The sequence below is a fragment of the Trichosurus vulpecula genome, chromosome 5 (assembly GCF_011100635.1).
Source record: "Trichosurus vulpecula isolate mTriVul1 chromosome 5, mTriVul1.pri, whole genome shotgun sequence".
NCBI classification, from domain to species: domain Eukaryota; kingdom Metazoa; phylum Chordata; class Mammalia; order Diprotodontia; family Phalangeridae; genus Trichosurus; species Trichosurus vulpecula.
The window spans coordinates 290,170,615-290,188,209 of NC_050577.1; the positions used below are offsets into that span (position 1 = coordinate 290,170,615).

General features: G+C 41.6%; 1 protein-coding gene across 2 annotated transcripts in view; it reads left to right on the forward strand.

Annotated features, from left to right (window-relative positions):
- The window catches only part of POLR3B (RNA polymerase III subunit B), a 138,752-nt gene that overhangs the window by 94,972 nt on the left and 26,185 nt on the right, over window positions 1-17,595 (forward strand). For both annotated transcript variants that reach the window (XM_036760385.1, XM_036760386.1), the window contains 4 exons: window positions 2,271-2,480; window positions 6,154-6,312; window positions 7,698-7,815; window positions 9,216-9,358. In XM_036760385.1, the coding sequence (XP_036616280.1) occupies window positions 2,271-2,480; window positions 6,154-6,312; window positions 7,698-7,815; window positions 9,216-9,358 (630 nt within the window). The remainder of the gene's footprint in view (window positions 1-2,270; window positions 2,481-6,153; window positions 6,313-7,697; window positions 7,816-9,215; window positions 9,359-17,595) is intronic.

A 17,595-nucleotide genomic window follows, 5' to 3' on the forward strand; every position in this document is an offset into this window, starting at 1 on the left:
GATTTTTAACATTTAAAAATTGTAGAGAAGCATCTTTTACAGAATTAGATAATGACTAATAGGATCTTGGGAGGAGGAGGCTATCAAAGTCCATGCTTTTATGACCCAGTCCTATTGAAGAGGAATTGATGGGATGCAGAAATTACGTTGATAAACTACTTTTTAACTTTCAATAAATGTTTAATCGTATTTAAAAAAAAAACTACCCGTTAAAAGACTCAAATGGAAAAATTACCATGAGATCATAAACACAAAACACGTCTTAACTCTTTTTAGCATTTGGTTCGGTCAATGGTCCCTTGTAATGACTGCAAACCCAGACCGCACCAGGCGAGATAGCACAGTTTATAGCAGGACCCAGTTTCTGTGGCTGTGGTGTAGCTGCTAAGCCATTTATGTTTCTCTGTCACTTAGTAATGCCCTCTGGGCCTTCAGAAGACGTTTTTGGCAGCCTGGTGGGACATTGCCTCAATCCTCGTCTCAAGCTGGGGAAAGGCTCACAATTGGAGGTGAAATCTGCCCATAAATTTTCAGTGATCCCACGTAAAAGGACACACTTATTGTGAGTGAACTTTTACCACAGGCCTCACAGCAGTAATTCTGTTACTGCACAATGGAGGTTTCAGTGCCACACTGGATCACACCCTTCGTGATGCCATATCAACATACATTAATTGGTGATTTATAGAGCTAACTTCGTAAGCCTCAGGTGGCTCTTGGTTTTCAGACCAGCCTCGGATCTTTAGCCAGAGGTGCTGGAATAAATCCATGTGGTTGGGCAGAGTACCATGGAATTCCTAGCAGCTTTCAAAGATCTGATGGTGCCTTTACAATGATAATCCTTTATTCTCCTCCGTATGATTGTTTTCTTCCAGAATCAGAAGGAACCTTAACAACAAAACTAATTCCTGTGTGGTAAGAGCTTAGAGATTCTGCACATTGAGGCAGGGGGGCTACAGTATGCAACTTTAGTGTCTCTCACCAGTTTACAAATACTAGTTTGTGGAAATAAAATTAAATAGAATGTAGGGTCCCTGAGTCTGTGCTGGATCACTTTGGGATGGAAGAACATTAATGAGGTTTCTGTTCACACAAGCACTAGTCGTTACTTTTGTCTGATTTTTGTCACACCGGCCTTCTTGGCCTTTTGGAACAAAAATTTTGTTGGGGGTAGGTCAGATAAGTGACATGGGAGGACTAGAACATCTCTCAGACCCTAATCTAGAACCATCTGGAGTCTGAGAGTTTTGAATTCCTCTGGATTACCTGGAGTATTTATTGTATGTCTAGGCTAGAATTCAGGCTCCTTTGTTTAAATTCCCTAGGCTTGACTCTTTTCTCTTTTGTTTTCTTTCTCCTGGTTTCTCCCATTCGTTATAATTCTTTTATGTAACGTGACTAATGTGAAAATGGTGTCAGATTGCATGCTGTCTTGGGGAGGGAGGGGGGAAGGTAGGGGAGAAAATATAAGGACATGAATGTTGAAAACTGAAAATAAGTTAAATATTAAAAAAATTAAATTCCTTGGGGTTAAAATAAAGTGCTTTTACTGAGTGAGGCAGATAATCCATCAGCAGGGAGAAGAAAAAAGATGGCTGCAGAGATGGGGTTCATTGGCCGACGGCCATCCTCACACTCTGCCCAGGACCACTATAGGCACCAGTAGGAAGGCCCAAGGGCTGAGATGGGAAAGTACATTAAGCTTTTCTTGCGTAGGAGAGACTCCAAAGAGTCCCATGACTTGGAGAAGCTTCGGAAGGGACACAGTGGACTGTGGTCCGTACTGGTTTGCTTCTTGTTATCCAACACCAAACAATTACCCAATCTCAAAGTCTTCAAGAGATTACTATACAATTCCAGTTAATTAAAGATTAATTTGGGTTTCTTGACTTTTAAATGTTGTCAAACAAAATGTGCAAAAATGTATTATTAGCTTTATAGACTGGATTTTCACATTTATATTTGTGAAAGTTTTTTTTATCTTTGCCATGCCCTTTTTCAGATGCCTCTCCTCCCACCCCCACCAAGGCTTAAAGTGATCTTTTCCTTTCCTGAATTCACCCTTAAACCACTTTTTACCTGCCTTGAGGGCAAGGATGAAATCTTACTCATCCCAGTAGAGAACAGACTTCTGCTTACAGTCAGCACTGAATAAATGTTTGTGGAGTGAATAAATGAAATGCATTTTTAATCATCTCTATTATTGCCCAGTTATTTCAAATACCAAAATAAGTGTTGTTTTATTTTTCCTTCCCCCATTACCAATAAAGGTACTATTGGATATAATCAACGGAACAGAATTGATACTCTCATGTACCTGCTGGCCTATCCACAAAAGCCGATGGTTAAAACAAAAACCATTGAACTGATAGAATTTGAGAAACTCCCAGCTGGACAGAATGCCACAGTTGCTGTGATGAGCTATAGTGGCTATGATATTGAAGATGCATTAGTTCTCAACAAGGCCTCCTTGGACAGAGGTAAGAAGCGAACGTGGCAGGGGAGGCCAGTAGATTCTTGGAACATGTCTGCGTGCACACACGCACAGCCTGGGCATGTCTAGACTCTTGATTTAGCCACGATAGCATGGCGGACTGGGAAGGACACTGGACTGGAGGAGAAGCCTGAAGGCCCAACCTCCAGGCACAGTGCCATCATTGCTGGGCAAGGGGGACCTGCCTCAGCATGGCCATCTCTGAATCTGTAAGATGAGGGTGCTGCCTGCTTCAGAGTGCCCTTGGATAACCAAGATAATAGAGGCGAATATGCTCTGCAGAATGTGAAAGGCCAGGCTAGGAAAATGGCTTCAGTCAATCTGTAGTTGTTGAACATGGGGTATATTTGGCACAGCAGTTGTTTGAAATTCAAACAAAAGTTTGAGCACCTAAGGTTGACTTTCTGTTACCTAAACACAAATCCTGTTTACGATTAAGGTTTTCGGGTTTCTAGACTAGTGGATAGAACCTTTACTCTTTTACACCAACAGGAACTTTTGATATTAACACATCAGAAGAGAAGTCTCAGGTCAGTCTCTCTCTCTGGGAGGTGAATAAGCAATTTTGCCATTACTTGTCTTAAAATCGGTCTAGTTTGTTGTGACTATAAACCTGCTGACTGAGGCTGTGGTGATACATGGGTTTAAAAGGTCAGTATTTGAATGAGAAACTTGTGTATCGCTTGGTACATCATCCCAATAACATGATAACCTTCCTTCGATGAGAAACAGTAATAATAAGGGAACTCTTCTCTCTAAATTTGTAGAGAGCTGAATTTTTATAAGTAGAATAAGGAACGACAGTGACCACCTGAAATGAAAGCTGCTTTCTTTATTCACGGCCTCTCCCTGCTACCCCCCCCCCCTTGGCATTGCCCATGGGGCTTTCCCCACCCTCCTCCTAGTTGCTAGGCAGCAGTAACAGTGCTCCTGGACATGTGTCTTTGGCATTAATGGCGGCTGCACTTAATTTATGCTTCTTTTTCTCCCCAAACGACAACAGCCATGCTTTAAAACTAGATGTTTTCCTTTCTGATTAACTGGTAACGTTTATGTGAAAACCTGAAGACTTTGTGATGTCTGTCAGAAACTCTGCGATGCCATTTAATGATCTGAGATTCCTGCCCCTGACTTTACGGCAACCACCTGTGAATAAAATGACAATTTACACTTAGAAGAAGAGAATCCTACCTTGACACAAATTCTGTTACACTGGTATCCATTTCTGTTAATTACAGTTGCAAGCCCTTGGAAGATCCTCTAATGCTCTCCCAAGGAGCTGGAGCTCCTGTCTGAGCTCAGTAGTCCCTGGGCAATATTGTCCTGGGGCTTATGGTGGAGGAGAGTGGAAAGTGAGGTGACGTGAGGACCTGAAATGTTCTGTGGCCCAGCCTTAATCGCTTGCTTCTTTGTATTACTAGCTGCTTGAAAGTTGTTTAATCTACTGGTTTGGGGATTATTTAGACACTTGGTTTCACTTTTAGCCTTTCTTAACCAAATTCCTTGGTTTTCCAGAGAAGTTGGACTTTAGGTAAGTATATTGAGAACCAACATTTATTTTGCCAGTTATAAGGCTCATTTCTAATTGAAATATTTTCTTATTTAAATTTCTGATGACATGCTAGTTAGTATATCTTGGAAAGATATTTCTCCAGTAAACGTATTATAGAGGTCAAAGGACCGTTCATTGCATTTTAGTCTCCAGGATATGGTATGCTTCACACAAAGTGGGTACTCAATAAATGTTTATTGAAATAAATTACAGAAGGAAGGAAAGAGGGAGGGAGGGAGGGATAGTGGGAGGGAGGGAAGAAAGGATGAGAAGGGAGAAAGGAAGAGAGAGAGGAATGGAGGGAAGAAGAGAGAGAAGGAAGAAAGGAAAGAGGAAGAAAAAGAGGGAGGAAAGAAAGGAAAGGAGGAAGGAAGACAAAGAACAAGAAAGGACAGAGGAAGGGAGGGAGGCAGGAAAGAAGGAAGAGAGGAAACAAATATTTATTAAGTACCTGCTATTTGCCAGGCACTGTGCTGTGCTTTAGAAATATTATCTCATTTTATTGCCATTTCTACATTTAATCTTATTTGTATTTTTTAAAGTATAAAACCAAGATTTTGAAAAAATAACTACGTATAGTCAGCTACATTGCTCTCATTTAAAATATTTTAGTGAGAGTGGAAAGTTTCTTATAGTATGAATAAATAAAATATTTCAAAATAAAAAAAAAGAAATAAATTGAGTTACAGAGTATATCAAGTTAAAAGTAAATTTGGCAAAGAAATAACCAGCAGCCCAGACTTGCAGCTCTGGAAACCTTGTTTCCTTTCAGGCTTTGGATGATGCCTTGTGTCTTGAGGAGCAGCTTTTTGGGTGAAGATGTGCTTGATGAATCCAGTTGGAGCCAATAGTCACATCTCTCCCTACCCAGGTGTTTCAAGTACACCTTGTTGTTTATCCCAGTTAATCTTTGGACAGTTAGTTCATCTCATTTCTGGTTATTTATTAACTAAAACTTATTAGCTCTTTAAGTAAAAGAATAAACTTTAAACAATATGTGATTCTTATCATCCTCTGTCTCCTTTCTCATCACCATGAAGCAAAAAGTGGGTCTGCATAAGACCGAGGCCTGTTGTACATTGTTATGTTGTCCGTGGGTCACCTTTAGCACCTGGCAGCCAGCCTGCTGGGGATGAGCCTTTCCCTACAGGCCTACCTGGTCTGGAGACTTGCTCAGATTGGTAAAGCCTCCCAGGACTTGCACCCCTCAGGTAGAGCCTTTAAGGCCCCGGGGTTGCCCCAATCACAGTGAAGAAGCCTGTATTGGCAGTTTTGTGAAAGATGTCATTGAGGATGTGGATGTCTAGAAAGGGAGGCATCACAAATGGGCAGCCAAAGGGCCACTGCCCTGATAATGTTAATGAATACAAAACAAAGCTCCTGGTGGTGGTGGTGGGGTTTATTGATGGATATAGTATGAGGTGAGAGAACATGGAGGAAATACCCTCATAGACGGGGTTGATAAACCAGTGATATGCTGAAACATCACTCCCCGGCCTCCTTGAGGTGAGGGCCTCGTCATGGTGAAGTTGGCGGCTGGATGGAGGAGTGGATGGGTGAAGCATTTACTAGGTATAAAGCACTGCAGGGACAGGTAGGAAAGCAGGACAGTCCCTGCCTCCAAGAGCTCACATCGGAGGGAACCAACTTCATCTCCCAATAAAGGACTCCTAGAGAAACGATCTTTGAGAGTATAGGAGTAGGAGGGTAGAGTTTCCTCTGCCTAACCTGGATGAGAAAAAGTCCTACCCTGTGACGAACATACTTCTTCCAAGGGAGGGGGATAGGGCTGTGCTGTGCTGAGAGCCCACATCATATGGTGGGAAAAGCCCAAAAATCAAGGCAGCAGCCCTGTGCCCCGACTTCTCACTAGTGATCAGGTGAGGCATTTAAACCTCTCCGTGTGTGCAGAATGAGGCATGTGAGCTGGATGAGCATGGAGATGCCAGGTTGGAAGTTCTGTGATTGGATCTGACAGAACTCGAGGGCCACTTACCCTCTCTTACCGGTTGCTTCCCGCAGGCCAGGTGCTCATCTGCTATGACTGCATTATAAAGTAGGGTCTCCTAGGAAAGTGGTTCTCATACCTGACTGTGTTTCATTTCAGGCTTTGGACGATGCCTCGTGTACAAAAATGCCAAGTGTACATTGAAACGATACACCAATCAAACTTTTGATAAAGTGATGGGACCGATGCTGGATGCAGCAACAAGGAAGCCAATCTGGCGGCATGAAATTTTAGATGCTGATGGCATTTGTTCTCCAGGTAAGAGCCACTTTGGAAATGCTTTTTCTTGTGCATGCTGACAGGGCAGTTATCCCATACTATGGGTATGGGTCAGAGACAAGACTATGCTAGGCTGCCCTTCTACCACCTCTTTGATCTAAGGCAGATCACTTACCCTCTCAGTGTCCCCGTGGAGAAAATGTTTCCATCCCACAAGGCCTGGCATTAATAAAATCCCAGCTCCAGTCCTCCACACCCCTGGCACTTCCCCATTGAAAAAGGACAAGTTCATATCCTGTCTGCTCTCTGACTTTTAATTGAGGATTCACTCTGTGGGTGGAGGGGTGGGGCAGGGAGGTTAAATCTTTGGGAAGTGAACTTCTCTGTGAAGAAGTGAGTAGACATAGAGGATATTTTCAGACCTTTTTAAAACATTAGGTGTTAGGGTTTATAATGTGACACATGTTAACCACATCAGATTCTAATGGCATGTGACTGTTTCATGATTTGAGAGTTGGACTCAAACGTCCCTTCCAATTCTTCAGTCTGGGGCTGTGGCAAATCCATCATGATGTAATGACTAGCCTTAGTATGATAGCGACAAGCAGCCCAGACCTGAGCCTGGAACCCTGCAAAGAAGAGGAGGAAACAGCTCCTGGGCTCTCTGCAGGCTCTGGTCCTGGAAGGTAGGACTGCAGAGAGTGCAGGGCTTGTCTTCATGGAGAACCCATTTCAGCAGGAAACACACACATGTGATTAATAAATACTCCCTCCACAAAGAAAGAGCGCACATGTTTTCTTGGTTTGAAAATAAAACTGGGACTTGCTGGTAGAAGAAAATATTTTTATTTTGCTGATCTGCTCTAGGTTGACTTACTGGTTTGCCATTATTTGAAGAAATATCATCATCATCATTATTATTCACCATCAGGTTTTAAATGGGCACTGAAAGCTGCTTTGTCTTCCTTTATCAAAACATTGTTGCAGTTCAGTCATTTTTCAGTCCTGACTCTGTGAACTGTTTGGGATTTTCTCAGTAAAGACGCTGGACTGGTTTGCCATCTCCTTTTCTAGCTCATTTGGCAGATTAGGAAACTGAGACAGTGTTAGTGACTTGCCCAGCGTCACACAGCTAGAAGTGTCTGAGGTCAGATTTGAACTAAGGAAGATGAGTCTTTCTGGCTTCAGGCCCAGGGCTCTATGCCCTGCACCTGAATCCCTGGACTGAAAACTGCTGCTTTGGGTGTGAGATCCTGTGCTCTTATCTTAATTCATTGTTTTAAAAATAGTAGGGTAATAAGCATGGCCCTTTGGATTAGTCTCTCTCCTTACTTTAGCAAGTCTGACCAAAACTTCATGTTTTAGTGACCTGTGCATTTTCAAGAAGATGGTGCAGAAACCTAATGTTCTTCTGGTTTTCTTAGGTGAGAAAGTTGAAAACAAGCAGGTGCTTGTGAACAAGTCTATGCCGACAGTCACCCAGATTCCCCTGGAGGGGAGCAGCGTGCCTCAGCAGCCACAGTATAAAGATGTCCCAATAACGTAGGTGTCTGTGCCACCATCTTGGCAAGAGGGCGGAGAAAGGAAGGGTTGTGGGGATCAGGCCTTGGGGTCTAGTGAGCCAGGGATAAAGAAGCAGTTGCTCCTGGGTTCTACTGCCGGTCCTCATGGGATGACTCAGTGGTGGGATCCTGAGCCCCCAGTGCTCACTGTGCACAGAACCCTCTGCTGAGGAGAGAGGTGAAGGGAGTATGTGTGTGGTCCACACACATCCCCCCTACACACACACATACCACACCCATCTGATACAAAATAGAGCATGCTGAGTCCATAGGAGAGGCACGATCCCAGTGCCACATGAGGCCCAAGGGAAAAGGAGGACCATTGGAGCTGCACCTTAAAGAATGAGCAGGCTTTTAGTGGTCTGAGAGGTGTGCGTGCGTGCGTGCATGCATGCGTGCGTGCGTGTGTGTGTGTGTGTTGGGGTGGGAAGGAGGTGAAAATGCCCCCAGGTCTCTTCGGTGTACTTCAAGAGAACTAAGGAGCCATAGGAGGGATGGAGCAGATGGAAATGCAGCTTCTGTTATTCTTCTGGAAAAAAGGAAACTAGAATTACATGCTGGTGCTTTTATAATAGTTTGCTCTACTCTTTGGGAAATTATATTTTATGGAGGAATTAGTTGGTAGTTGAGACTATCATTCTTAGGCTAGCAAAATAAAATTTACCAATAAAAATTTTTAGAACATAAAATTAACTTGCAGGGTGTAAGTATATGTCACGTACACACATGCACAGTACCTAGCGCATTGTGGGCATTTAATAAATACTTGTCGATTGGTGGAGGATTGATTACTGCCCTTGGGACATAGTGTCTGTAAATGCATTATCTAAAGAAATAATCATGTGCTAATGCTCGGCCTCTACATTTTGTTTTTTGTGGCTTGGAGTTTATTTGAGTTGTTTATATGTCAGAAGAGACATTTTGAGATGATAGCAAATGTCTCTACCTCAGTTAAAATAAAGACAAGACTTCAGACTGACACAAAATGCAACAGAATGAAACATTCTGTAACCCGTTAAAATGCTCTGTTTTTTAAAAATCAGAACTCCATGTTATCTTTGACTTCAGAGGTAACCTAGCAGTAAACTGCTGCTCTTCGGATGATGAGAACCTTATTGGGAGGCCCCCAAAAAGGGATTGAGTAAGTTCCCAGAAGAATCGTTGAGGGAGAAATGAAGTCTGGCTCAAAACTTCTTTGGGAGAGACAGGGTAGCCTAAGAGAAGAGGGCTGACCTGTGTATGGGGGAGGTTAGGTCCATTGGGATTGTAGGAGATAGTGTAGCCTGGACTTGATGATGGGGGAGGGAAGCAGCCAGGTGGGTTCTATTTGGTGCTCTGGATGGCAGAGTGACAAAACATCATCTTCTCTCTTTTCCTTAGCTACAAAGGTGCAACAGATTCCTACATCGAAAAAGTCATGATATCCTCAAATGCGGAGGATGCTTTTCTCATCAAAATGCTATTAAGACAGACGAGACGTCCAGAAATTGGAGACAAATTCAGTAGTCGCCATGGACAAAAAGGTAAACTGCATTTTTTAAAAAAAAACTTTCAAAATGAACTTGTTGAAAATAGATTTATGCCTACCAGCTGAGAACTTTTATATCTGTCCTCTTTAAAATAATTTTTTGGTCTTTTATTTTGTTATCAAAAAGAAGTATTTTTAGTTCTCACCTTAATCTTCTTCTAAGACACTGAATGGTGTGACTGTTGCGTACTCTGGAATTGCTTTTAAACCCATGATTGACGTAGCTCCTGGGCACTAAATTATGTCTCATGTATATTCCTGGCCTTTTATTTCATTACATGTTAAGGGAACTTTTCAGTTTATTTTTTTTTAATTTTTTTTATTTTTAGTTTACAGCACTCAGTTCTGCATGTTTTTGAGTTCCAAATTTTCTTCCCCCCTCCCTTCCTCCCCAAGATGGCATGGAATCTGATACATTTTCTACACATGCATTAAACTTATTTACACAATATCTGTTCATTCTTGTAACCCAGAATGATCCTCATCTTTTTAGAACTTGACCTATTTTCTCCCCTCAGGGCTCCCTTGAACAAATGACTAGATTTCTCAGACCATATTTCAGTTTTCTGAGCCATGTTTCATCTTTTCGCCCATGTCCACAGCTCAGCTTGTATTATCAGAGCATTAGCAGGACCGCTCTCCCTCCCTGATTCATAAATGGGTACTGCTATTTACCCCTCAGAGCATCGCCCACATCCTTGTCCTGCATTCTGGGCCGAAGGATTCTAATATAAACCACCCTGATCGCCTGAAGTCCCCCAGGCTCCATTTAGGAAGTGACAGTTTACTCCCAAAGGAGTGGTAGGTGACTATTTCATAGACAGAAAAACCACAAACTCTTCAAAAATGGACCCTAGCAACTTTAATGAAGTGGGGCTTGTCTAATGAAGTGACATCAGCCTGGCTTCTGACAGCTGAACACGGTGAGCACTTGCCCGTCTGGAACATGCCATGACTTAGGCAGCTGTGTTCTGATGATGGAGTAATGACATTTCCATGGGGCCAGAGGTGCACAGCACTATGCATCTGTTAGTATTCCTTAAGGTTGGTGCTGTAGGTAATATTATACCCGTTGTACAGGTGAAAAAAAATGAGGCTGCCCTAGAGGTGAGGGGATTTGCCCAGTGCTGGTCAGTCAGTCCGAGTTTGCTGTGTTTCAGGCACTACCGAAGTGCTGATGGTGCAAAGAAAGTCAAAAGCCCTGTTGCTGCCCCCAGCTCCGTTCTAATGGAGAAAATGGTATTTAACCAGCTAGGTGCAGACCAGAGGCAGACAGCAGGTGTAAGGCCGTCTCTGAGGGTCACGTAGCTAGTCAGTGACTGAGGCAGGATCAGGACATGGGTCCTTCTTGACTCCAAACCCAGGCTTCTTCCCCTGTTCCACCATGGCCCAGACATAACGTAGCTCTGGAGAGAAACACCAGCATGTCTTGGGGCCCTAGCCATAGCTGAGCAGAGGGATGAATGCTCCTTGAGGCCCTCCCCATCTTGCAAAGAATCTCTAAAGGAACAGAGTCTCACAGACAGATTTTGTTTTAGGGGGAGGGTGATGACTGGTACATCTCTGTGGAACCAAATGAAAGACATTCTCTTGGGTTTTGATGACCTTTCACTTGTGCTAAGGAGTTTGTCTTTCTAATTTTCCTTTTCCAGATGGCTTTTAATCCAAGGGTAAAAATCCTCTGATTAATCTGGATTCCCTTGTTAGTCCTCTATGACAACTTCATCAAATTTATTGGAAGGGGGTAAAAAGTCAGGTAACTGAGCTTTTGTGAAGTGGTAGGTAGAGACGCACCAGTACTCCAACTTGAACATACTCGTCTTTTAGTTATATATAAAGCTTGACTGCTTTATAAGTCCTGCCCCTAGCCAGCCTCACCTCTCAGTCTAGTTTTGACATGTAGGATTCTGGGAATTCCATGTTCCACTTTCCACTGCAGCTTTTAGAACTATAACTAAAATTATTTAAGTAAACCTAAGGAGAGGTAGTAATACTTTGCCTATCAAAAAAAAAAAATTGTGATCTTATCACAGGGCAAGGCTCATTGGAGCCTTCATTTATTTGTTTTTCTCTTAAAAATATTGCATTGTTGTTATGAACTTGGTAAACATCAACTTATTCATATATGTCTGATTGAAGTATACATTTCAATATACAAAGAAAAACAAAAAAAATTTTACAATCTTTCTTACAAGAAATACTTTAAAAAAAGACATGCACAAAATAAAAGAGGATAGAAAAAAAATTCCTATGCATAAAATAGATTTTTAAAAAAAGTATTGCCATCATGCTATCAGATGAAGCAAAAACATTCAAAAAATAAAAAGATGTAAACAAAGAAACTGAAAGAAATCATAGGCAACAAATCAGTATCTGTAATGAACATATAAATTTCAAATGCCTTTGCATCCGAATTGATAAACAAAACATCTGAGCTTCAAGAAGACATAGACAGTAGGGTACAGGGATATTGCAATTATTAAATATTAAAATATTAATGAATATTGATATTAAAAGGCAGATGTTAAAAGCAAGAAAATGATAATGATGAAACAACATAGCAAGGTTTCTGGAATGCAGCTACAGCAATCCTTGGGGAAAATCATATCCATACATCATACATAAACAAAATAGAAAAATAGAAGATTAATGAACTGAATATGCATTTTAAAAATTAAAAGATCAACAAACACACAGAAAAGAGGGAGGACAACTCAGAGATAAATATCACGATGGCCCGGAGAGGACAGAGTGTGTAAGCAAGAGAATGGGGCGATAAGAGGTCAGATGCTACAAACTGGTTAAGGACAGTGAGGACTGAGAAAAGATTGTCAGATTTGGAGAGCGAGAGGCCATCGATAACTGATTGAGGAGACAAGGATAATGAGGTTGAGAGCTTGGGAGTCTGGGATAATAATGGCATTTATTTAGTACCTTGTCTAATTTTATTTTCACAATAACTTGGAAGTTTGTGCTCTTATTATCCTCATTTTAGAGATGAGTTCACTGACTTGCCTAGGGTCACATACCTAGTGAGTATATGAGGTAGGATTAGAACTCAGATCTTTGGAATTCCAAGTCCAGCTTTCTACTACTACAGAACTCCTTCAGATTTGGAGGTGGGGGAGGAGGAGTTAGAAATAATAGATGGTAAGCCATCCGTGACAACTCATCTTGTGGTTTTTGCTTGTGTTTGTGTGTGTGTGTGTGTGTGTGTGTGTGTGTGTGTGTGTGTATTGGGAAGCTTACTGTAGTTGTGGTGATTGGGGAGGGGGGTGGGGAGGATGCAGGGTGAGGAATTGTGCTTGCCCTGCTCTGGTTGGGGGAGGTCATAATTTCCCAGAGGGGCCCCCAGGGGAGACTTGTGGTGAGAGAATATTGAAGGGATGGAGTTGGAGATAGGCCCATAATTAACCTTTCAGGAGAGGGGGGAGTGGGGTGGAGCAGACACCTTCCCCAGGTGTGCAACACATCTCTCATGGGCTGATCACAGCCCCTACTTTGGAGACCACTGATTGAGATTGAGGCTACCACTGATTCAAATTCACCTCGTTAAGAGAGCCAGTCTGTGTGAGCTAAGAAGGACCGAGAGAGTCAGTGGTTTTTTGTTTAGACTTGGATTTTATCTGTAAGGGAAACTCCTGCTTTGAAAATTATCCACCCAAGTAACTAGTGGTCTTAGACAATTGCCCAGGGTCACTGCGTCTGGAGGAGAACTTGAGCTCGGGTCTTCCTGACTCGAGGCTGGCTCCCAGCTTGTCTTTCCTACTGCCTCCTGAGCTGTTATTCGTTGTTTTGAGCTTGAAGTACTGCGGTCCAAGTACAAAGATCCAGCAGGTGACTGGAAGTAGAGGACTCGGGAGGTCCTGGGCTTAAGACCAGGATTGTGAGGTCATCTTTACAGAGCAGATGAGGTTTAAACACAAGGATGTTTGTACATTGATTCGTCGTTACTTGGAAGCATTCGGTCCGGAATACCAGTCATTGGCAAAAGTTACTCAACGTAGCTGTACCAATTCAGCTTCCCTAGCCTGTGAACTTGAGCCCTGAGAAGGCCTTAGGCAGCAGCTGACTATGCAGTCTTTTTAGCTGCTTGTTGACATGCATGTACATATGTGTGCATATGTGTGTCTCGCTCCATCCAGACACAGGATGGAACAAGGGCAGTAGTGAATCGAATCAGTGTTTGCCTCCTTAATTGTGGAATATTTGAGTGATGGGTGTTCACTCTACTGTGAGAATACCTTCAAGCTGCCCCCTTCCCCAGCAGTCTGTTTAAAAGGCTCCATTTCAAGCTTGTTTCATGTTCCTTTTCGTGTCCCCCTGCTCTGCGTGGTCCCCTGGATTTCCCGATTAAGTCTTCCACTTAAAAGCATAACATTCCTCCCGAATTCCATGACAGTGTAAATTGTATTATTTTCCACACCCCTTACTATATTCCCTCCAAGTGTTACAAAAATGAAGAAAAAGAAAACATGGTTACAACAACTTTGTTTCTGTTGTTGATTCACAGCCATTGGCAGGGTGACAAGATAATCTGTAGATACATGAAACAGTATGAAGGGGAATCTAACCAGAGGGTTCCATGTGTGGGGGAAAGAATATAGATGCATGTAAAAGTTATTTAAAAAAAACCTTTAGGAAAAAGACTGAAGATGACATATTGAGTGGGTAAACTGAAGCAAGAGAATAAGTAGTAATTAGTTGGGAATCAGCATGAGTGCAGTGTAATAACTGGTCTGGGAAAGAGAGTAAAAGTGTTTTATCAGTAGCTGTTTAAAAATGTAGGAAGACACAATACAGCAGTACCACCTTCTGTGACCTCAGAAATGGAGGAGGATTGATCCGGGAGCTGAGGGATGAAGGAAAGGATTTCTGTAAAGAAACCAGCAGAAGACGATCCTGCAGCTGAACAGCAGGCAGACCAGGGTTCAGCAAGAGGCAGTCTTCATTTACAGCCCACTTTTCAGATCCAGGAACTTCTTTCAATCTTCTGATGGGAGATTCGGGGATCTCTGAAGAGCCTCAGTTCTTCTTGCCTTCTTTGTGAGTTCGGTTATGGATCTCAGGAGTAAATGTATGATCAGCTGTTAGCCTGAGAAACAGAGGGGCGGAGAGACTTTGATCAAAATTCTCAGGCAAATCATCCTTTAGAAGCATGCAAAATACTGGTAAAGACCAGCTAATTGGCAGTAATGCCGGTTATACTACATGCTAAACAGCCCTACCATACGACGCAGCATTTATTATTTTATCTTGACAAAGGGACTTTTCTCTCTTTTTTCTTTTTTAGTTCATTTGGGAAAGAACACAGTATTCAGAGTTCTGAAGTCTACTTCTCTCTATAGTTTTCCATGTAGCCTTCCAAGTGCTTTAGAGATATGACTTACCTGATTGCTGTACCATGATAGGCCAAAGGAGAGCATAGAGAAGAGGATGAGACTAGAGTGTCTGGTGGACTGTGTCTCTTCGATCACTTTCCCCATCAGCATTTTAGTTCTAGAGTTCTAAAGACTATACCAAGTGAATAGGGGTGATCCTTGGCATATCATGCGAGATTAAATTGCATCAAAGTGGCTTGTTCTGTTAAGGTGGAAGCCATTTGTTCCTCTCACACTTTGATATATATCCTACAGATAGGGAAGGTATCAAAAAAAAAAAAGGATATTTTGTTTTAAGCATTTTGTTTCAGAAGTAGCTGATGTATTTATTTAGAAGGTAAGCAGACTTTTTGCCCTACTTTTTTCTTAAATTCTTTGGGTGAAATTGTTGACCCAAAGAATGAAGAGAAAGAACCCAAATAAAGCTTTATCTGTGTACCCAGCAAACCAAATTATAATATTTCCAAATTGTCCCATATTTTCTCTGCTGAAGGGGCAATGAGAAAGGAAAAATTGGACTACTTTGATGTGAGGAGGGAGAAAAAGCAATATATCACTTCTGAAAGAACATTTCTCAGTCTCTCATGTGAAAAAGGATTAACACCTCCAACAAAGGTCCTGCAGGTCACAGAACTAAGAAGCCAGGCTGAGCAGTATCCCTAAGGAGAGGAAAAACTGTATTTAAGTTTGATTGTTGGGACCCAGAAACTTTTTAATTGCTGCAGACCTGAGATAGTGGCTTAAACCTTTTTCTAGTATCCATACTTAAACTCTTCAAGAAAAGGAAACTTGTTTAAATTGAATAAAGGCAGCATTTGTTTTGGTAAATGAACTCTTATTCTCATCAGAACAGTTTCTTCCTGGGATGGTTCAGTGCATCAAACTTCAGCTCACATATTGTTTTGCTCTTTTGGTGTCTTCTTGATCAAGGAAAATTCCATTTCCTGGTTTTTTCTTCTTCTGGTTAACACGGGGTGGGGGGGTAGTGAAAGGGGGAACACTTAAGAAACTGTTCCATTGATTCCCCCCCCCCAAATTTACTTGATGAATTACTGGCCAGAAAGAGGAAAAAGCCCTTTCCTCACCTGTAAAAGAATTCTTGCTTCATAGAGTTGTTGTCAAGAAAGCACATTGTGAATCTTGGAGAAGGTTTATTGTAAAGAGATTGTGGAAAGGAAGAAAGAATACTTCAAGTGTGAAAGTGCAAATGTCTCCAAGCCTTTGGGTTTTTTTTGTTTTCCTTTTTTATGTCTGGAAGTCTTTAAAAATTGAGTCCATATTTTAAAAAAAAGTTAATGAGAAAATAATTATTAATAGCAATACCTCTCAATTCTATGATGCTTTCTACTTTTTTCAAAGCACTTCCTGCCAGTCTGACGCTGGAAACAGCCCCCTTTTCTGTTGGTCTGACTTGTGGTATCTCCTATGTTTGATCCTGCTCTAATGAAAGCTCCCAGGGCGAGAGGAAGAAAGGAGCTCATGCAAGGCGATCAGTCTATGATCTTCCCAGGCTTTTATCAGAAAAGAAATTTGGGCAGCTCTGGCACAAATAGGAAAATTCAGCGTTTTTTGGTGCAAACACACAGATCCCTGGTTGGGCTGAGGCATTATTCAACTGCTGTTTGCAGGACAAAATTTGGGATAAACAGTTAACAAGCAGCCTCTTGACCTTTTAGTAAATACGCAAATAAACCTTAGGTATTGGGTGGTTAGTTGTTTTATGGCGTAGAATAAAAATCTCCAATTGGGTTACCTAATAGTGGACCCTGAACACATTTGATTAAGCTCTTGACACTCTGGGTACTGTGTATTTGGTAAAGTTCCTGTGGCTCTTGTTTTACAATCGTGCCTTCCAGGACCATTGTAGGGGTTTCAATTAATTAGCCCTTTGTGTGCTTCAGACTATGCAAATTTATCACATCAAACCATTCCACAGCTCATGGGAAAGCCGTGTAAAAAACAGCATTGTCTTCTAGCGCCTCCTCTCATTTAGAGTGATGTTTTAATAAGAAAGCTAATCAAGTTTTCCTATGCATTATTTATCTGTTAACATGTAAGGAAGAACTGAATTAAAATTATGTCAACCAGGATGTGCCCAGTGATGTGATAGATCTGGAAACGATTCAGCTGCAGGACAAAGCTAATATGATTCAACAATTTTTGTCCTCCCTTTTGGGATTGTTTGGGGGTAGTGATGTGTAGGGGAAAATGGTTAACTTGATAACAAGCATTGGTGGAGGGAAAGGGGAGAGGGAGGATCACTTCATTCGGGATTCACATTTTCATGTAGAGATCCTGATATTTCTGATTAGTTAAAGGTTCATAAGAGATAAGTTTATTCTAAACAAAACATTTGTTTTCCACAAGGACACCTTGGTTTGGAAGCTTTCCTGCAATTCTTCTGGCCTGCTCCTTTCTTAGCAACATGTTCCTCAACAGTAAACCTTCTGTCAAGTTTTATAGAATATTAGCCCTGGGCATGATGGGATTAAAGTTATTATAGGAACTCTCTTCATAATGTCAAATAACCTAAACAGATCTATCTAAGACTGATCTTTCTTCCCCTTCAGCAAAAATCAGTAACACTGCTACTATCTCTATTCATTAACTTATTCCCTTCCCTATACCAGTGTGCTTCCTGCTGAGAGTAATTAGGTACATTAATGATGAGGATGATAATTATAATCATACTACCTTATATTTATATGGTGCTTTCTGCCAAGGACCTCTGAGTGCTCTATAAAGAATACTTAAAATAGGTAGATAGTTGCTCCCACTTCAGAAAGCAAGAAATTAAGGCCCATCAAAGTGAAATTGAGTTTCATCCATTATCATACAGAAAATCTTTTGA